This window comes from Sparus aurata, chromosome 4 (genome assembly GCF_900880675.1).
Source record: "Sparus aurata chromosome 4, fSpaAur1.1, whole genome shotgun sequence".
Classification (NCBI taxonomy): Eukaryota; Metazoa; Chordata; class Actinopteri; order Spariformes; family Sparidae; genus Sparus; species Sparus aurata.
In genome coordinates this window covers 28168626-28191810 of record NC_044190.1, presented here as the reverse complement: position 1 = coordinate 28191810, position 23185 = coordinate 28168626, and the positions used below count along the sequence as shown (strand labels likewise).

The 23185-nt window shown below is 38.4% G+C and overlaps 1 protein-coding gene across 2 annotated transcripts in view; it reads left to right on the top strand.

Moving 5' to 3' along the window:
* Positions 1-23185, top strand: part of spon1a (spondin 1a) — an 86410-nt gene that overhangs the window by 44318 nt on the left and 18907 nt on the right. For both annotated transcript variants that reach the window (XM_030415302.1, XM_030415303.1), the window contains exon 7: positions 17852-17916. In XM_030415302.1, coding sequence (XP_030271162.1) covers positions 17852-17916 — 65 coding nt within the window. The remainder of the gene's footprint in view (positions 1-17851; positions 17917-23185) is intronic.

Below are 23185 nucleotides of genomic sequence, written 5' to 3'. Positions count from 1 at the left end.
CTAGGTAAAATGGATGTACAAGTCTATTTTAAGGCTCCTGCATATCCTGTAATAATAAGTGTGTGCCAACACAATGTTTCTATATGATATTGACAGATTAACTCACTTCCTTTCATGGTTGCTATTTTTAAAACATTAAATATGGAGTGTCAGTGTCATTTTGGGAGGGGGAAAATTTGACATGATCACAAAAAAACATTCTTCATCTCCAGAAAACTGTCAATATTTTTCTAAATCAATAAAGTGGTGGGTGATACCCAGATAGCGAAAATCTCCAGACAACCTCTTCTGGCCCACAAACAGATTAATGAGATGTTTTTTATGTTTACTGTGAAAAGTGGAAACTAATTAATTACATTATTATAGGAGAAAAAGTTGTAAGGTAGCTGATTGATTCCAGCAGGTTTTTTGTATGTTCATTCTGCAGTTAGAAAGCACACAGACGGCTGTATGGCTGCCTTCCTGCCCATATTCATATTAAACCATTACAGTTGTCAGTGGAGCAAACAGGCAATATAATACATATTAACACTGTGACTCCTGCCTAACCATTTCCTATTTGCCATGATGCCAGTTTAAATGCCGTTTCTTGCCTAACAGGGGATTACGAATGCTAAATCAAGCATTGCAAATGAAGGTTCACTGCGCTTGTCAGGACTAGATGGAAATTATTCATGCAATATGAATCTTTTCCCTCCAAGATGAAGAAGCAGTATGTCATCTGCTCTGCATGATGTGTCTCCTCTAATGGAAACAAGCAGTTCTCTGTTCTGGAAATGACTACAGTGAGCTTTTTTTCCACAACATAAGCCAGTTTTGATTGAGTGAGCAAATATAGTATAAAATAGAAACATGTTCGAGGTAAGACTACACTGCACAGGAGCTACCTACAAATGAAGTCTTTACGTGTATACTATATTGATGCTTGGTAACCTTATAACCTAATCTTTCCGGGAACCACATGTGGGAGAGAAACGTATCCATAATCTGATGGTCTCCTAGTGGGAGCCTTGAGGTTCAGCTGGTTTTGCCTCTAATGAGGTTTTTGGTTGAGATATACTTAAAATTATTCCTGGTGTTTCTCTGAACATCCTGCAAACTGGAGTGTTTTAAATATATTCAGCCTTTGTCCGTTGAATAAAAATAAGAGATTAATTGCCTTTGAACCCTTTTGGACCTTGATGATTGCCTTTTCTTTAAGTTTACATATGAACATGTAAACTGATCAGTTTGTTTAAGTTTAGGCAAGAAAACTAGTTGGTTAAGTTTAGGAAAACTTAGGGGTTTGGGTTAAAATACCTGTCTGACCTCTGTAACTTCAGCAGAAATGTACCTAAGTTATGTCAGCAACTCACATAACCGTATGTATAATTAAGTTAGAATTACTTACTGTTGACTTCTAGTTTCACACTGGACACAAACAGTGGCCTCCTGAATGTTCACTCTTTCTGCTTCTCCACCTCACTTTAGCTCTGACAATTGCTACAGCCACTGGAGTTCACGGCCAAAAAAAAAATCCAAGTCTGGGTCGTAATACGATGATTTCACTGTCGATCTATGTACATGGTTCTTTCTCCTGATGAAGACAGGCTGAAATATCTCTGGCCAAGGTCCACACATCGAAAAGCAGAAAAATGCGCCAAACAGAGAGCTTCCCACAATTAAAGGGGTGTGCCACTGTATACGGTGCAGACAGTGTAAATCGAAAGTGGCTGACAAATATTTTTTCCATGACACCTTAGATCGTACATAATATTTACCATTCACAAATGACAGCTTTGTTAATGTGAAGCTGTAGGAAAAAATGACAAGGACATCAATTATACATCTGTTGAGGGTCATTGAAGTGATTCATAAGCAGAGAAATTATTTAGTCCTGACATGCACAGAGTTATTCACACTTTCACTCTATGCTGATATTAGCCAGGAATGGTCTGTCCCTTCTTCAGCTTGAGTCTCATTATGAACCCTTCTCTACAGATGATATAGATGCATTGCTCAGAGAGGTTTTCAGTTGTTAAAGGTGAAGACGAATATGTTTTAAGCTTTTTCTGTGGCTGCACCTTTTTTTAAAGACAGCCTTTTTATTGGTGTTATGTTCACTGTGTCTGAAATGTGTAATCTTTAATGAGCTCTTGCTCTTATTTCAAGCTTTTATAGCTCTTTTTTGCTTTGCGCCTTAATTTTAGCTGTAATGTCTCCTTCTTCTAATCTATTAGCCGTATTAAACCACGCACAGTTCTGCCTAGGGACCAGCATACATTATCACTGTTGAGATGAATTTAGAACGATTGTGTCACCAGTTGAGTGACACAGAACATGCACGGTTTATTTAGTTTTTCTTCAAAGTACTAAGTAAAATACTTATGATATATATGCCGGCCTTCCTCCTCTCATGCCCCTTTGATTTCTGCCTCGAGGCTTTAAGTTGGATCAGTCCTTCTGCACGCATAACACGTACTTCTATCTTTACTTTAATGATTTTTTTGTCTACTATATACTCTTCATCAGGGAGGTTGTTTCTATCTTCATCTCACCCATACATTTACATAGGAATACAAATATTATGCTTAATACCATCAATCATAATGACTCCCCAGCTGAGGGAATATGCGTTCAGTGATTCTATTGGTCATCCCGAGATTCAAATAACTCTCTAAGAAGACAAAAGCATCAAGAAAACTGTCATCTTTTTGTAATAGTCCACTCATTGCCTGTCTCTGTTACATTCAGAGCAAGTACATTTGCCGTAGAGCTGACAGTCAGTCTCAGACAGATGATTGAGATGTCAGAGGTTTGAAGGAGGGAAATTTTCTTTTTTAAATTGTGACATGATTTGTCACCTCCGAAGGTAAGTAAAATATTAATTTTAATGTACAAAACCATACCTAGACTAGCTACTGCACTTCCTGTATGGAGACTGGTATTAGTACACCAGCACTACATTAGTACATGTTGTTGCCTACACGCCAATCTTGAATTGAATAAGGTCGAAGCAGTTTGTATCATATCATTCTGCTATAAAATCATTGACCAGTTGTCCATGTATCAATACATCTGAAGAGAAATTTGTTCTAAACAAGCCTCTGAAAATAAATCCTACAGTTCTCATCACAAATGTTTCTCATGTGTGCTTTTGCTCCAGTTGATGCAGTGGATATCGGTAAAACACATTAACACACACCTATCAAGAGGTGACAAATAACAAGGTGTGCATTAATATAAGTCATTATGAGAATATGGAGTTATAATTGTTTTGGGGCTTAGCGACGATCCTTCCTGCTTCCCGGCTTGGGTTAAGTCTCAACCAGAAGCAGATTAAAATATACTAGTGCAGTGGAAGGGTGAAAGCATTGGCGGTCACATTTCTTTTGAGGACCTCTTTATGCCTCCATGGATCAGGGTTGAAGAGGGAAACAAGCAATGTAAATGTAATGAAGCACAAAACTGTGGAAGCCTTCACCCCATTGAGAGGCTTCTCCACGGAGAGAATTAGACTTGTTTCAACACTTGTAGCTGTGATATGATGGCAGTGTTTACTCCCTTTTAGTTTTACCATCACATTCTTGCCATCAGTAGTCCCTCTACATTTACACATATATTCCACTGATTATCCTGCTGAAGCCATTGAGGTTGTTAGGAGTTCTGCTCAATCAAAAAAAAGTAATTTTTTTACGGCGTGTTTGGATTTAATGGCAGATACCGAGAAATGGTACTTTAGTCACAGTATTGGTCAGTCTATATTTTACATTCAGTATTTAAAAGTCTCACTTTGTTGTTCAAATAGCTTATCGTTAGCTAGAACAGTTGGCAGCAATTTACATGTGTTAGCCACCCTTTAATTGTCTGTACGTGAGCGGATTAAGAATGAATAATTGTATTTTCACATTGTTAAAAAGGTAAAGATTTTCAGACGCCAATACAAACGCTGCGTATTGAATCACCTTGGAAACACAGTTGAGATGAGTCCATTTCTCTGACAGCAGCCATCAGCCCTCTGTGATCCACTGCAATAATTGACGCCATGCTCAGAGTGCTTTGCATTAGCGACAGTGCCGGTCACACAAACACAGACATGTATGCAAACACTGACACGCACAGATGTTCAGAATCACTTACAGTGTATGACCGTGTCGGCATTTGAAAGCCAATTAATGCGCGAGCAGGCACGTAATCGCACCACCTTGTCAATAATAGGGCTCAGGTGCAGCACAGATTGACATGACACCAATAACACACATGGAAATCATGTGAATGTTTTACATGCGAACAGACAGGAATTTATTCCCAGGCGACACAGCCTTTTCTTTCCTAGACAGCAAACACCTGCACCAGAGACAATAACATCACGTGTACCAACATTTCCTCAAAGGTTGAGTTTATTTTTGGTGGTCTAGGCTCTGAAATCTGCCACCTGAGGTGTGACTGCCAAACAACATTGCTTTCAGAAGCTATCACTTTAATTAGTGATATGATATTGCACCACAAACATTAATTCTATGGGTTTATTTGGTTTATTTTTAAGATTTTCCCCGTCCAATGTGAAATATCATGAAAACTCTCATAAGACCATAAAAGTTTGATTTTTTTTAATTGAAAAAAATCAGGTTAATGTTATCTTTGTGACAGTACATGCAATTTAAAGTGACAGACACCGAACCAATAGGTAATTCTATTGCATGTTACACTGATCATTAAATTATATGGTTATTCAGGTGAAATTATATATTGAAATTGAATGAAAAACAGCACTGTTCTGCATTTTAAGACTGGATGCATGCATTATAACAGTATTTGTATTAGTATTCAAAGGTAATTTCATTGTTTTTATACAGTTAAATAACCTTGATTCAATACTGGAAAGCCAAAAATTAAACAAGAGCATGTGTAAAATTAATCGGAAATGGACTGCAAGTTATTGGCACCACCTGCTGCCAGAATATTACTGTATTTTGATTTTGATTTTTTTTTTAGTTTACAATATACTAAGTTTAACTATTAATATAGATGGGACAAAGATACAAAGTAAATGTCATTGCATAAACTGTGTCCTGTATTAAATTCTTCACACATTCTCACTTTAAAGAAAAGAACTGGTTGACAATCACTATGGTTTCTGTAGACATGATAAAGAATCACCCTGAACAGTTGTTCTGCTGATTGAAGAAAAGGAAAAGACTGCGCCAATAGGGGAAAACCGCACACTGCTCAGGACTACTGGGGCAGTATTTAAAGACTACACCCTCAGCTTGCCTTGAGCCAATTTCATGCCTGATATCCTCAGCGTGAGGGACTGCGACAAAGGGGTATTCCACCCTGGCAGGACAGGCTTGGCCTCTGGGACTCAGAAGCCTCTGACAATAGGCTCGCTTCCAGCACATAGTGTCACTATTTAACAGGTCAGGAGGAAAATCAAATCAGTGTTGTCTGCATACTTGAGAGCCACGTATCGATTACTGCAGTCTTGAAAATTAAATCCTGAGAAAATGCATTATTCAACAAAAAATCAAGAAGTGCAAGAATCTGATGTTGGGATGATAACAAAAAACATTTGAGAGGCACAATGGGGGTGTCATCACTTACAATACTATCATGATGTCTTGCATGATCCAGCTAGACAATGGGATCGCAATCTATTGGAGAAATGACAGTGACAAGTGATAGTGATATAATTAACCACCATAAACTGCCTCACATATTCGGCAAATCTTTCACATTTGTTGCAGAAAAAGCATGCGGTTTAGCCATTTCTGAACTGCTGATTAGCAAGTATCAAAATGACCCCATTAAAAAAACTGTTTGCATGGTGCTCATGATTGTTGTAAAGATTAAAATCATTAAATGCAGTCTGGAAGGAATTGACTCATACATCAGGTTTCCATTCCCTTAACTACATCCACATCTCCTTCACATGCATATACTCCTTGCAGCTGAGCCCCTCCCACTGAGGATATAAGGAGAGAGGAATCAAGTAAACACATTTTTTGTAAAACATTAGACGCCTTGAGCTGCATCTCCTGTCAGTTTGCTTAACAGCTCTTTATTGAACCTGCATTCTGAATATTGACTGTTAGTGTTCAGTCAACAAATGCACATTAACTGTTTCTACTGGCAGCAGTTTTTTTGTTTGCATCTGCAGTGGTTAATGATGCTTGTTCATTCATTATTAAATCATCCAGGTTGTGATTAGAATGTGTAAGCATTTGTAGAAATAATTTAGAAGCATTCATATTTTAGGAGAAGATTATTATCATTATGAATATATCTCACATCAGGTTTCTACCTGACACAAGGGGATTTTTTAGCTTCACGTGTGACTCAACAGGGATGATGTTTAACAATTAAGATGTGTTTGTTGCTCATTAACAAGACACTTTCCTCTCCTCTCCGACTATTTTATCATCCACAATACAGATTAAAGGAGGAAATGATGGTTTGATTGTGGCTCTTTTGTTAATCAGACCAACTCTGAAGTATATAATTTTTTTTAAATGTGCAAAAATGTGAGTCACAATTCAGAACTGCACAAACATCAACTATTTAATAAAACACTGTTTAGTTTAGAAAGACTTCCAATATGGCCACTGAACAGCAACATCCATCAGTTTTCTGAAAGATTTTATAGCAACAAGGTAATTATTCATAGTGGCATAGTTCTCATGGATTTTTTATTGTGAAATTTGGGTTATCAATTCTTAAATGAAATGTTTCTAGATTTGCTAATTTGCAGCACATGCAGTTAATGGGTTTTGTTGGATAAAAAAGAAACACATCAGGAGTGAATTACTAGCCTGGCATTGATGAATGTGCCTTTGTTTCGTGGGATAATTAACTTGGAGCAGATGTTTTGTGTTATTGTGTAAAATAATTTGATAAGTCACACTTTGTACTGTGACGTGAGCCACAGTGTTTGTCCTGTTGGGCAGATGTTTCTGGCTGCTGCGGTCTGGAGGTCGTGAAGGACACAGAGATTGTGATGCACAGATTTCCATCCTCTTGGATGTGTTTAGAGAAAGAGAAAAGGTACGGAGCCCCTTAAGGGACATGGGGGGGAAAAAAATGATGGGTGAAAAAAAAATGATGGCTGAAAAAAAAATGATGGGTGAAAAAAAAAAAAGATGTCATTTGTCAAACCCAGAACAAGAAAAAACAGTTAAAAGTAACTTATTTGATTATGAAGCATTTTATTTTAACATTTAATATATAATAAAATAAATAATGATAATCGAAAAGGCTGGAAACGAGCTGATCTAAAACAAACAAACCAAAAAAAAAAGAGCTGTTTCGATCACTTTGAGCACTCCTTGAATAAGATGCGGGCATTGATCCTAGCCAGGTCTAGTATGTAATAGAAGACTGCCACTGGCCATCTTCGCTGACACAGACACGGAGGCAGTGCCGGTCCGCTGCAAACGGAACCAAACACCGGACACTTGTAACTGTACGAGAGGGGAGGTAATGTGCGGAGATGTGACCAGTGATCACAACGGCTCTTTTTTTGTTTTAGATCAGCTCATTTCCAGCTTTTTCGATTATTATTCTACTATTATTGTTTTATTATATATTAAGTGTTAAAATAAAATGTTTCATAGTCAAGTAAGTTACTTTTAGTTGTTAATTTTCTATGAGTTTTCTCTATTAAAATCTTGTGTAAATATGCAATGATTACAGTTTACTATGTGCGATGATGTGAATATTGATACATGTATAATTAAACTTGTTAACATGTTCATTTTGGGGTTATTTTGTTGTTGTTGTTTTTTTTTTTTTAAATATCATGACACAATGAATGCATTCATCACTCAGTTGGGTATTTACATGACAGATTATAGAGTTTAAATCTAGCGGTCCAAATGACCGCTTACGGCCGTTCTAGTAGTTTTGAATTCTGGCCCTTCTGAAGTCCAGGTGACACTTTGGTCACAGGGGATCCACTGTGTGACAGCGGAGAGTCAGCAGCTGGATTTTGCGCCCACGGTCAGTAGTATTAGTAGGTGTATGGGCAAACAAACAAACAACAACGACCCCGACCATTAGTCATTGTATTATTACATTTGTGGGAAGTTATTACAATAAAGATTTTCACGTCCCCACAAATAAATCATTGCAAACGTAATAGTTATTACATGTGTAGAAAATAGCATGTTACGTTTGTAGTAGGCGGCGGCTCTTACGTTTGTGGAAAATATATTACATTTGTGGGTTTATAACATTAAATACTGCAGATTTTTATTACGTTTGTGGGTTTATTGACAATGTTAAATGACGACATTTGTCTCTTAATACCTACAAAGCCTCCTGCAGGCCTGATGCAGATAGTCAATGAAGCCAAGAAATTATAATAAGGAATGTTCTACCTGCTCTTATAGCCTATGCACACAGCGCAGGTCTTAAAATATGTATTGGCCTTCCTTTCCTTCTCAAACTATGTTGAAATTGCATCTTTAAACAGCCCAATTTTAAAATTTTTCGAAATGTCCCCGGACCCCGTTAAAAAAAGACTATTTGCGCAGTGATGCCGGTATCTGACCACTTTTTTCAGTAACGAGTAATCTAACACGTCAACATTTACAAACCAGTAATCAGATTAAAGTTACTTATCATTATTTTTGTCATTTTCCTTAGTAAAAATAAATAGTTCTGCTTTCTTCTTGACTCGGGGAGTGATGTCACGTGTGCCACAAGTCACGTTTTCAGCACGAGCACAACTCACGTGTAACACCACGCAGCGACACAAACACAAACAACAATGGAGGGAGGAGAGAGATGCGCGTTTTCTAGCTGGAAATACAGTCATTATTTTGAGTTCCTGTCAGCTAAAGATGAGAATTGTCTTTGCGAGATCTCGCAAAAATCTTTGCAGGATCTCGCAAAAATGACATTTTTTTTTTTTTTTTTTTTTTTCCATGTCCCTTAAGGGGCTCCGTAAACAAAAACAAAATAGGCTGATGCTTGTTGTAGGTCCTCGTGAAAGTCAAAACCTTGGAAATCCGGACTATGGAAACAGTGTACAAAAGATATTTTATGAAAGGTTACATCAGAGGGTTTAGAGTAAAAGCCAAAGAGTCAAAAAGAGATCAGCTGTAATTCGTCAGTGTTTATTGATTCAGTGCACTTCGTGGAGCCGGAACAGTGATGAAAACACTGTAGTCTCGAAACACATCTATTCAAGGTTTCAATAAATCAGCTTTATTTTCTGACCCATATGATATTTGAAGGGATTCAGGGTCATGAAACCTAATGAAAATGATAATAATTCACTTAAAATGAGAAATCACTGAAAGTCTTAGAATGTGTGTTGTTAGTGCTGTAGGTAATGGCTTGCTGCACTAAAGCAAATAAATTGAAAAGACGCTTCCCTTTCAGCTTGTCCCTCAGCTGCCATCGTACAGAATAGAACAGAATTATAGATTTGCTTTCGCCCAATATTAAGTTAGTGGAAGGAAATGACAGGCTCTCTAAAAAGCTAACCACTGTGCGCGTCGGGCAGGAGCAGCAAGGGACGAGTTACTAATAGGTTCAGCTTTAGAGATCCCTGTCATTAGTGGAAATGCGCTCTATTTGAGCAGCAAAGGGCCTGCCTTTTGGCATGAGGAACAGCTTGGAGTGTGTTCAGGAATAAATATGCCAGTGGGAAGACTTTAATTAGTGGTGTAAGTTGTCCAATTAACAGGTAACCAGAAGATTCTTCCCTTGTACGGTGACCCTAATGTGCTAAATCATGTATGAAAGTAAAGTTAATAAGATAAGAATATAATTAGAAACAAAGGAAATGTGATTGAGATGAATATACAATCAGTTACTTTTAGGTGGTCATGTTGCATTTCTCAGGCAGGAACATGGTTCACAGAACTTATAATAATGTTCTGTGTCTCCCTTTGTGGTGGTGGTAAGAAAACATGTGACATGCAGGTGATTGCAACCTCTTTCATCTCTTGCAGTCTTGTTCTCTTAGCAGCATTAGAAACCACAATACTGTCGGTGCACTGGGCAGGAAAATTAGATTTCTTCTTCTATAGGAAAATAAAACAAACTGTACTGTTGCAGTCAAGTTCTGTAGCAGATGGTTGGATTTTAGAAACTATAATGAACTGTGTGGGAAGGCTCTACCTTTGTTATGTTTAAAATGAACATACATAGTACATTCTGTATCAGTCATACCTGTATCTGTTGTTAGTAAGATCAGATGGTTGTATGAATAATGTGGAAGGTGGCTGTAAACTTCATCTCACTCAGAAACATGCTCCCACTTTTTTGTGATAAGTCTTTATTTCATCATGGAATGCTCTTTGTCACTCTGTAAAAAGTGTCAAGTTTCTTCTTTATTATTTGCTCTGTCTGTCACCGCAGTCACTCAACACAAGTTGACATTTTGAGTCGGGCATACTGACGGTTTAACTGAATGAACGGATGTATGCACAGTTAATGCTTGTTAACTGAGAAATGCATTCAGAGTCTGGGAATTCTTTGCTAAGGTAATGATCTGTTGCACATTTTGCCATTAGCCCAATAAATCTTTGTGCCACCAGTCATTAAACTCAGCAGCAAAGTTGTGTGAAGCGGCGAAAGTGAGTTTCTTTATGGCAGCATGCTTTAATATTCGCCTCCTAATGTATGGACACAGAAAAAGACTGCTGCTTTCTCTCTTGGGTTTTACATTGAAGAGATATACAACTATTCATATAGTTAATTTTGAAACTGTAATTTCTACTAATTTGTGGATAAAATACAGATTCAAATCCTTTTCAAGTCAAATTGCAACTTATTGTACATACTTGCAGTAGGCAAGCAAAGACCCTATTCCAGCAAAGGTTTGTGCCAAAAGTGACATATCATGATGTCTGTGTAATAAGTAGAAAAACAGTACATCTCAGAAAGTTGTCTTTCTGTGCCCGATTTGTCTGTGCATATTTTCACTTTCAGGTTTTTATATTTGCAGCTTAGATGATTGTTCACATTCCAAATAAATTTGAAGAATTCCATGGCCCTTTACAGACCAAAGTAGAAAAAATCCTGCTGTAGTTTATGAAGTTGTTAAAATGAAAACGCATTGTTTGCAAGCTAAAAATCAAAGCTGTCAAACATGACATTTCCGTTACAACCTCTTTAAATGAGTATAATTATTTTCAAATGTATGAAAACAACACCATAAATGGCTGAGCTAATGCTAAAAAAGATAGAAGCATGTCTGAGGTTTGGATTCCACAGAGAGCAATTTATATTAGTGTCAAAAGCAGGCCATTATGGTGTAAGGGTCTCTGACTCTGGCACTGAGCTGTGCTTTTGGTGATGAAGGAGGCTATTTGCTTGTAATGTGTCTTGATTTGCATGAATTCTTCAGTGACTGAGATGAAAACTCGAAGCCCTCAGCTCAAGAGACATGTTGTAGGTGCAAAAAAAAAAAAAAAAAAGAAGAAAAAGAGAAGTGAATTCCAAATGCAAATGGCCCTTGAAACACAAACTTAGTGAAAGTGAACTGTTGTGTTGGAAGTCTTCTTCTTTTGCTTATGTGTACATAACAGTGCAGCTGCAATGTTACTGTTAACTATTGGACCAGTACATTTTAGCATTTAATACATATTGCATATTTGATGCTGCAGACCCATCTGCACGACTGACTGTCAATTATAAGGAAATCAAATATTTATAGAAATGTACTGAGGGGCAGATGAGGGCCTAGCTGGTGGACACTGTACCGACAAATCTGCAAATTAATTATAAAATTCACCCATTCCATCAAAATGTCTAGGGAGCCACTAAGTGATTGGGTTTCTGGTAATTAGTAAGTAAAGATGTGAAGTATTGGATCACATCCTCTACAGTATATTGATCCTACAGAGACTTTCTACATTAGACTGAAGACTCACTTATGGCTGAGGGGGAAAGAGAGCCGAGAGTGAGATTCTACTCAGTATCCTGTTTTATACACATGCAGGGAACATTTGGCTCAGTGGGTATGTGTTGTATGTATGTGCATGCATATACGGTCAGTGTGTGCATTTGCAAGGATGGTAATTGTCTTCAGTGAATCTCTCCTCTGCCTGTCATAAGCTATACTCATTAACACTCAAAATATTGGTCTTTGTGTGTGTTTGTGTGAGTGTGTGTGGGAGTTAGTGGGGAGGGAGGGGGTGGGGGTGAATTAAAGACACAAGGTGTTTGTCATAAGCATCCTCATTCTATGTCAAAAGCTCACCCATTTACACTCCAAACATCTCTCTCTCTCGCTCCCTCTCTCTCTCTAACATTTAAAGTAATAGTATGGTAAAATACCTTAAAATAAGCTTTTTTTTTTCTTTGTCTTCAAAATGACCAGAAACAGAGGTCCCCTCTTAGATAGTGGAGAAATATAGTGCCCTGTTGGCAATATTGACGTGTGTGTGTGTGTGTGGGTGTGTGTGTGTGTGTGTGTTTGTGTGTGTGCATGTGTGACCATGACCAACATTACTATGTTGGAAACTGCTGAACAGAGTAATAACAACGTCTTTTTTCCTCTCAGTGTTTTTTCCTCACGTTTATTTATTGAAAATAGGGGCCCTTGACCGAAGCACTGGCTTTGTTCTCGAGTTGGTAATCGAGCGCTGTACGTCGGCTACCCACTGCTTCCATGGGATGGGTAAAATGCAGAGTGGCAGTTTCAACATGTTGTACATTGCATATGTGATAAGAATAAAGATCCTTCTATTCTTCTACTACTTCTACTGTTCAATATCCACGAGCTCCATCTCCAAAAACACCCGCTCCATCTCAGTTGCCATTGTTTACTGTCTGACCGGAAGAAAACCAAGGAATCCGATATGAACCCCCCGAAACCAAACAAAGACACAGCCACACCCCCCTAGCCGCTTGGCGGAACAACGCATTCCCTCGACGCAGAACTAAGAATGCTCAATGACGGCGTAGGGTCGACGACGTAGCTACGCCGTCGCTGCAACGCAGAAGCATAAACCAGGCTTTAGTGTTGTACAAGTATAAGGAGTACGAATTTTTATCCCCCTTTACACTTTAATGGATTCTAGTATCCTGCCCAGATTATTGATTTATCGTTTAATTTATATTCAAAAATACAAATTTGCACACTGATCATCAAGTAAGGCTATAGTCATTGTTGCAAAGAGGGACAAAAATAAATATTTTCCACATATTTTACCACATATCTTCCTCGTCACTCACGCTCCGGTCAACCCGGAAGTTTAAAAACTCTTACAGGAACAAGAACTCTCACACGCAATAAGAATTACTTTTCAACTGCTTTTAAAACATTCAGAACCCATGAAATTATAGAAATACTTTTTTTCTTTTCTTACATTTTAATATCTTGGTTATCTCAAAATATTTCATGCAAATTTTAACTTCTTAACAACTGGCGTTTTATCTTTAACTTGTTCGAGATCGAGAGAGAGAGAGAGAGAGATCTTTTTTTCATAACGTTGGCCATTGCTGATGACATAAACAGTAATTAATCTAGCATACTTTCATTAAATAAATCCATTCAAGCTCAAATATAAGGGTCTATAATTAGGCTATACTGAGCCTGATCTATTTATACCAGAGATTTTCTTAAAATGAAGTTAACACGTCTTAGAAAAAGGCCACCTAGGGTAAAACTCCCCCTGCAACCCTGATTTGCATTTGTATAGCTCACAGCATTTTCATTTACATGTTAAAGCCTCCCCTAGAATCAGGGGGAGGGGGGTCATTGGGGGACAACTGCCAAGCAAGGCCCACGTCAATTTCCGACAATTTACGTCAGTTTTCAGTGTTGCCTGCAAATTGCCGCGTGCAGCAGCAAACCTGAAATTCCACGTCAATCTACAGTGCCGCATACTGACGAAAATCCCACTTTTCATGCAGCGAAGTCGGCATGAAGTGTCAGGATACATGGATGTGTTGAACTGCTTGAGTGTTTTACATTAAGGACTGATTTATGAGCGGCTCATTGGGCCTGATGCCTTCAGTTTTTGTGCTTAAACTCTTAAACAATTTAAACGGGTCCCATGTTGTTTCTTACTGAATTTATATTACAGTTCTAAAGATGAGTTTGGTTAATGTTGTGTGCTTTATACCTGGAATGTCACATTTTGTGGTTATGTGATTCAAGAAATTCAAAAGTGGTTAATGAAATTTAAAAGTGGTTTATGAAAATGAACTGAATCGTTTCAATGTAAAATATTGATTTTGTTACTAGATGTAAACAAATCGTTTGAATAAATTGATCTCAATCTGAATGATTGTCAAGTCTTTTGTCTCAGTTTTAAAGGTATGTATTTGCCTCATAAAGGTACAAAATGGCATGTCGCTCCAGTGGTACCCTATCACGGTACAAGAACTGTACCTTTCTAGTCAGTACATTTTTGTACCAGGACATAAAGGTACATTTTTGTCACTAGGGGTGCAGAAATGTTTCTTAAGAGGTACAAACAAGCGGGTACAAAAATTTACTAATTTTAAAGGTACATGCTTGTACCGTGATAGGGTACCACTGGAGTGACAAAGCATTTGTACTCTTTTAGGTACAATCCCGTACTTTGATTTCTTAGTGTGTAGATATGGGCACATTTTTCCAGTGGTATTTTATGAGTCACTCACTCTGCACTCAGTGTGCATGCTGATAACATGTCAAGCTGGCATCAATTATATCCAATCATATCAGCTTCCCTGATCCCTGTTAAAAGTTCTCCCCAACCATTATGACCAACTAACACTTGAGATGAGATTAGGCTGTTCTCTCCTAAGAAGAAACAAACATTCACATCCGCATGGTATTTTTTTAATCCTTGAGGGGGGAACATGTTTTCCTCACCTCTCTTTACCTTCAAAAGAGAATCATGGTATTTTACAACATTTTAGGAGGCCAGGCTTCATTAAGCCCATATGGGCATTCAGGTTTAGTTATTTTGGGATGTTGAAGGGCAAAACCTGGAGAGACAAAGGGAAAGAAACCTGTCCTGTTGTTTCTGGGGTTGCAGGTGCAGAACATGAAATGTGTCCTTTTCAGCAGTTATGAGTCGCATCTTGACAGTTTAATTTGTTCTGCAAACGGCTGCCAAAAGACTAAATTGTGGGCTCAGGTCTTTTTTTGGCTCGCTCACTAGTGATCCTTGTCACTGTCTTGGACTCTGCCCGTCGTGAGCACTCTGTTTCTCTAAAGGTCTCACAGCAATGTTCGCTTGCTCTATTCCTCATCAGACCCATATTTCCAAGCTCCCTTCCTTTTCACCTTCAGCCAGGGAAATTGGATGTTGAAAACCTCTGTCCTAGATCACATTTAAGAGACAGATGGTGTGTTGAAAACAAAATAGGCAAGCTTTTCATCTCTGTTCAACCTCAGTACCTTGAGAAGCTGTCACAGCTCTCATAATACAGACTTCATTTGTATCCTTAAAGAAGATAAACATATTTCCCTTTTTCACTTTTTAGATTAACCTGTGAACCTGAAATGAAAGTAGCAAATTGACTTTTTTTTTTTTTTTTTTTGCCATTTGCGCACTTGTCAACTGCTATTTATTGTAAGTTTGCAAGTGTCTCTGTAAATATGATGACATACTGACAGAAACTTTTACCCAAAAGTGTAAAGCTTCCCCAAGACTGCAGTACTGTGTCATGAGTGAATCCTCACCACAGGCCCAGCCCTTCAGTAACATCCTTGAATCCAGAACAGGATTAGTCCGCTGCGCTTATTATCAGTCCGTCAGACTCACTGCAATGAAATTCAATAACACAGAGGAACAGATGGGGTGAGGGACGTATGATGACCACAGGAAGTACATCACTGTAACAATTAAGCACATTGTGCATTACAAACCTTTTCAAAGAGAAATAGTGATTTGAATGAAATGTAGTTGATTTTCTTTTTTCTTTTTGCATTTTCTGAGGGGAGCAGTGGAAGCTATTGACTGAGCGCCTGAGATTGATCAAGCTTCACACGGGCAGGATGTGATGTTCACATTCAGTTTTTCTTGAGGCATTTTATTAGATTTGTTATGATGTTATTGCAGTCCTGCGTATGCCTTATATTTTCTTTGTGGTGAACAAAGTGTCTGTGAGTTTTCTGGGGCACTTGCTGTGGGAAAGATTATGGGTGCTTTCAGTGCTTGGCGGAACTAGCGTAAATATCAGAGTGATGTAATATCTGATGCAGCAGCAGCACTTTACAGGATTGAGAAGTGGTAATAGTGTTAGAAGTATCCATCTTAATGAATGAATAATACCTGTTGCCATAAGAAAGAGGAATGATGTCCTTTTATCATAGAAAACACTAGTTCTGGCCACATTTGCTGTGTGGACGACACTGCGCCATTAGAGCAGCCACGCTGGGGTGTGAATGGAGCCTCTCGTGCGTGTCAAGCAAGGCTGCAGCGTCATCTAGTCTTGCCTGTTTTTGCTGTGACACGTGTGGTTCTTTACAGAAACAGACCCGAAAGCGACCTGTAGACAGTCATATCAACATCATAACAACATTTCACTCCAGTTTTATGTCTTTATCTGTGGAATCTGCAGAGACATGAAGAGAATACATGCAACAGGTGAACAACAATGTGCATTGTCTTGAATGAACCTGCTGGAAATTTCAACAGTGTGACACTATTATTTCATAAACTCAACATAGGATCATTCGTGAAATTCTTTTAGCTGTTTTTAAGATGGATATAATTATCTGTTGCATCTTTACGGTACAACACGGTAGCTGCAGATTGAATGCTGCACACAGGAATGTAGGGCTGGTTCGCTAAATGGTACGCCACTGCATCCGTTGTTTCTTTATAATGTTTTGATGTTTTGTCGTATGGCACTGCTGCTGAGTACCTCTCCATGGTGGTCTGTTGCCGCTTGTGTGGTGTTCCACCTGTACAGTGAGATGTCGATGGCTGTGTCTGTTTGATGCTGCTGTACTCCAACGGATGAGAGCGGCTGAGGTGGTAAAATAAATTTGTCATATTGCCAGACTGCCAGGAGGGGTCGAGAGGCTAAAGCCCGTCCTCTGCCTACATCCCCCAGAATGCCTTGCAGTTCTGGATTGGGGTTTTCTTCCTGTTTTGTTTTTTTCGAAACGAGTTCAGTGAAATTATCAAGTGTTCTATTGAACATATTTTCTATTGCTATTGATCATGTGTCTATTGCAATAGATATTATTGTTTTATCGTCCAGCCCTACAGGAATGCCAGCGTTGCATCGTTCTGTCAACTTTAGAGGCTTTTGAGTTATTCTTCCTCATAGCAAAAAAAAAATTAACAACCTTTTCAAGTTATGCTTAACTTTCTAAAAGACTTATGCAGCCTTCAAACCGAGGCCAACCCCCTTTGTGTTCTGGAAAATATCTGTTCAATTGCCTGCAGTGTCTTGGAAGAGTTTCTGGTATGCTCTATTGTTATTTGAGGTTTAGTAATATTCTTTTATCACCCTTAACTTTCCTTGCATAGTTTGTCAGAACAGGTATTTTGAATTTAATTTTGAGTATTTTTGCAGAAACTAGATGTTTTTATTCTGCTCCACATGTCTTTCAGTGGTCCTATGCCTTCACAGGATTTTGAAACTTGTGTGAAAACTTCTCTTAAACCTCCTGTTTCCATTTCATTTTTTTACTCTCACATTTAAATTAGTCTTTTTTCTGTTGCACAATGCTTTTCTTTTTTATGTTGAAGTTGCATTTTCAGCTACTCTGACCAGACACACCGTCTTCATCTGCTGACTGTAATTATTTTATAGATTATAGGAGTGTTGAAATGGAAAAAGTCTTTCATTGATCCCTTTTTAATTATTCCCCTGCAAAGCGTGATTGCTCCTGTGTTGGTTATTTTGGGAGACTGAGATTGAAATTTTTTGTGGCCTTTTGTCTGTCTCTCTTGTGCAGGGTGACGACGTCCTGACAGTCATCAAAATGAAAGCACAGTGGCCGGCCTGGCAACCACTTAATGTGTAAGTGATATTTCCTGATTATCATAATACTCACCACACATCTGCTACGGACTGGGCTCCGGAGTTTTATTACAAATTATAAATAATTTTCATCATCTTCCCCTTTATTAAAACAAAACCCATCCAGGCACCTTCTAGACAGTATACAGTCAATCTGTGGAGACTTTAAACTTGCTAAGGTCTCACTCTGTTTTCACTGGTCTTATTAAACCATTATGTTTGATTCATATGGGTATTCTGTGTGGGAATAAACCGTTCATGATACTCAAGACCAAAGGCCTCATAATTAAACATCTGGTGTTGAGTTACCTTGACAGAGGAACAGTCTAGGACTGCATTATGTATGAATTGATACAATGTTCATCATTGTGTTATGCGTGCAACTATGTCCAACCTACAATCATATGTAATATCACACAAATTCACTATATAGTTATATAGATATCAGAATAAATTCAATTTAATTAATTGCTTTGTTATTCAAAGTAGCCCTATTTACAGGACAATATACATTTGCGTTGCCAAAGCATTATAAATCACATAATAAGTATTAAAGTAATGCAACAGATGAGCAAATCGTAAAAAATACATATTTATAATAATTTAAAACATCTTCATTATAGTTGTATTCACTCAGATATGTATCAAATATAGCAAAATATCGGTCATCGTAGTTCAATCCCCATTTAAGGTCTTGTACCTCAGTCTGTTTTCTTTCTGTGGCGTGCTGTTATATGTTTTGCTGATAATAATAGGCACTTCTCCTTCTCTCCAAATATTTTTGGCACTTTTTGTGCATCTGACAGGGTGCTAAAATCCATTAATATTTTTGAACATTTGGGGTAGTATGTTTCCCTTAACAGAGTGTATGTTGGACATGAGGGAAGAAAGTGCATTCTTGTCATCATTTCTGAGGGGTCACAGTGATGACACAGACTCCAGTCTCTGGGCAGCCAGCATTTAAAATGTCTTCCTTTTTGCGCTCAAGGCAGTGAGGCACCCAAATCTGTTTTTTGTTTTCTTTCTATTCTTTTGAATTTGAGGAATTTTTTGGTATTTGGCCATTTAAATCTCTCTGTTTAGAATTTGAGAGATTTTAAGTTTCTTTTGTTGGACTGTATTGAATAACCACTCCAACCTGTGATCATTTTTACAAAGATGTCATGGAAAAGTACTATATTCTTTAGTACCTTCAAGGTAAGAGAGCTATATGGAAAAAAGGATGAACTTGGATGGAACTTTAAATAATGTATAAAAAGTGACAATCTTTTCTTGTTCTTTTGACTTTTAAGTAAAACACATGATGTAACAGTTACATTACATACATTTCTGACTTGATGCATGATTATAAACAGGATAACCTTTAAGACAGGTGGAGAAAAAGGAGTTGTTTGAATTATTCACAGCAGACCAGTATCAGGGGGAGTCTGGGATTACAACAGCCTCCCCTTTAACAGCCAGATTTACTACTAATGTTGAAGTCCCTCTAGTCCCTCCTGCAGTGAATTTGTAATAGGCTGAACTTTAATCATTATTGAGTAACTGTGTTGGGTCTGTAATGGTTCTGTGATATTTATGTGCCTACTTTCAGTGTTGGGGAGTAACGAATTACATGTAGCGACGTTACGTAATTTAATTACAAAATGTACGTAATTGTAATCCGTTACATTACTGGGAGAAAATATGTAATTAAATTACAGTTGCTTTTGGAAATTTCAATGATTACAACTTAAGTTACATTTGAAAAATCGCCGCAAAAGCTCCGATTTATCAAATAGTTTTTCGCCCCCTGGATTCATGTTTGTTTTTAGTTTTTTTCATATCAACATCCTCCTTCCAAAACTGACGCTTGTGATTGGCTCTCTCTGGTCATGTGCCATTCGACTCAACCTACAAACCGTACGGCGGCAGTCAGACTCAGCAGCAACAGTGTCGGCGGTGTACAAGATGTTCCTGGGCTGGAAATACAAAAAACACTTCATACGGACAGAAGCTAGGCTTCCCTGTATTACAAAGGTGGCTCTCTTTTGACCCGGCTAGATCACCATGGTAACTTATGCTTAGCTCATAACCTGGTCCCGACCAGGTTCTGTTCAGAGTTTAATCATAAAATCGGCTATAAAAGCGCCGCTGTTTCACTATTTAACTCATTTACAGCTGGCGTGACCTTTACTTTGAAAGTCCAGTGGAGCTGGATCAGAACAGAGCATTTGTACGGAGGGAGAGATCGCGCTGATCCGCTGCTGTTTACTTTCTCTCTGAGCGTCTCCGCCTACAGATGTTCAGCTGAGGGGATACGCTGCTCAGCTGTTGATCTGACTCGCGTCAGGAGGTCATTTATTAGGCTATAGCCTATTTACTTTTATATACAGTCAGTCACCACTGAAAGAAGTTGTGCACTCGCAGCAAGACAGATAATTTAACTTAATGTGGCCATGAATAAATTCATTGTTTCGCCTGTTATGTGTTGCCAAAACGCAAATCTTGAGTAGGTCTACTCTGTTTTCTCACATTTAAAAAGGTCTTTGTACAGAGACAACATGAGATTTGCTTGTAGCTACAGCACCTAAAAAACCCACTGTAACCTATTTTCATACGCACACCCAGCCTCGCTTTCAATAAAACACACACTGGCATTTTATAATTGCGATCAGTGAAATATATGAAAACAATATAAAACACAGTTTAAAACAACAGTTGTTGTTGCTCTAAAGCTTCATATTTAAAAGCAGCTCAATGTAGAGCTGTCAGAAATTAAAATTAGCCTCCTCTTGTCATATTTGCAGCAACACTGTTGCTTCAGGCTGTGATCAGGCTTTTTTGTATCGCTCATACTCTCTCCATTAAAACAACCTGCTCCTCTTGGCTGAAATCAGCCCGTTGTCGCTCCATTTAGTGAGGAAGTGAGCCTCCTTCGCCGTACAGGCCTAAGGTCAGACTCATAATATATGGTTAAACCTTTGAACTGAAAGGTTTATCACACTATAGGTCTTAAAATGTGAAAATGGTTAGCAGTTGAGAGATTTCATTCAAAATTAAGAAAAGTAATCAAAATGTAATCAAATGTAATTAGTTACATTACTTTGAGAAAGTAATTGAAATAGTTACACTACTGTTACATTTTCAACAGGGTAACTTGTAATTGTAACCAACTACATTTCCAAAGTAATCTTCCCAACACTGCCTACTTTTATATAAAATGTATGTTTGCATGCTTTGAATTTAAGATCTTAATATATCAGCCACTCTGCAGAGGAATGTACTCATTAAAACGCGGGGCACAAAAAATGTTCAGCACATTAAAATCCAAGTACAGTTTGTAGTGAATGAGCTGTGACATTCTCTACAACTGGTAAACCATTTTCGATGATTCTGCAGGTCCGAAGATTTTAAGGCGTCCACACAAACAGTTAGAAGTTAGTCTCCAAAGTTGCACCCAGAGATTGCTGATCAGTGAAAAACCCAGCTCAGAGGTATCCTGAAACTGCCATCTTCACCCTACTTGCAGTATGTGTGTGCTCATTTACTCCTAAATTCATAAAAGCCATTTAATCTCTTATTCATGAGAAAAACAAGGAGCTTGTTGGCTATGCTCGCTCAGAAGAACTTCAGTGGTAGAAGCCTCAGTGGTGCGGTGTTGTTTCCTCAACCACAGGGCCCCGGTGAGGGCCATGTGTTTGGTCTCTAGAAGGGACAAACGCAACCAAGAATAGAGGCAGTGATATCCACCAGGGCTAATTAGCTTACTCTGTGCTATATGGGCGACCAATTAATTGTTTCAAATGGTGATCTCGGGCAGCGCATGCAGGAGGGTGTCAGATCAATTTCAGCAGCTTGTAGTGAGAAAAGGGAAGGACATTTTGTATCGATGACTACATGGAAGTGTCCTGACCACTGAAGTAGTGTATAGAGAGCTGAAAGAGTCTTTGGAGAGTTGATTAGCTTTACATACTGTAGCTGCATAAAAAAATGCATAAATGCATATTCATGTCAGCATGTTTCATGGTTGAGTGTGTGTGTTTTTGTGTTGCTGCTCCAGAAATACAGAGTAAATATGCATCTTTGGGCAGCTCTGGGTTTTTTTTTGTATGTATTTCACCTTTTTAACCAGGAAGTCCGGGGTGCATAACACGAAAAGGCACATGCATTTGTGCCTTCTCTTGTACTCATATGTATGTATAGAAAAAGGAGATTTTGCTGTCATTTAACACAAAAAGGACAGTTTCTTCCAACATGTCTTGCTTTGACATATGTGAAAGATGAGAGACAGAAAGAAAAAAGCAGGCATTTAGAATAAAATGCAAAGACTGGGATTTAAATACGCAAGTAATACTTTTTTAAGGTCAACTTTGTGGTTAAGAAAAATGTTTGTGCACTGCAGCATCATTCTGTAGAGTGAAGTGGCTTCTTTTACCCCAAGCTTTCAATTTCATGTGCCTATAAAGAGAAAGAAATGATTGCTGGGACAAAGGGCAAAGCAGCAGAGATGTAGCGTAAGATCAGAGGTGAGAGATGAGAAAAGAATAAGGCTGAAGTGCCAGCCATTATCACACATATTACAGCAGAGTGTCCATGAGAGTGGCTCTCCTGAGACTGAGAACATATTAGTGGAACAAATAAACTTGAGAACAGTGTGAATTTATATCCCGGAAAATAAGGTACATTAGACAGCTCCTGAATAAATGTGTCAGTATGCAAAGAAAGGTTCTAAGGGCTGTATCGTAGACAACTGGACTTGTTTCATTTTTTTGAAGACGTTTCACCTCTCATGCAAGAGGTTCCTTCAGTTCTAACTAACTGGAGGGGAGTTACAGGCTTTTAAATTCTGTGTGGGAGTGTCCTTACAGAATCATTGAGGACACGTGTGAACTCTGAGTTTCAGAGTCATTACGGCCACTTGTGGGTTGATGACCCAACCGGCTGTCATGCGGGTTGCTAGGGCTATGTGAGCCCAGGTGTGAATGGTTGTTAAGCTGTCTGGGGAGGGAACTGTAGGAAGCATTGTAGGTGGGTGATAGGTAATGTTGTAGGCCACCTCCTCTGTTTCAAAGATGGTCCTTTCAGTTTGACTGAAGAAAAGAAAGGAGAAAGGTGTTTTGGGTAACCACAGGTCACAGAGGAGCTCACACGCACACCTCCAAATGGACATTAGGTGTATATTTCTATATTCCTATATTATAGAAGAATAAAATAACCTTGAAGAGACTACATGAAAAACAACATATATATGTGTGTGTGTGTGTGTGTGTGTGTGTGTGTGTGTGTGTGT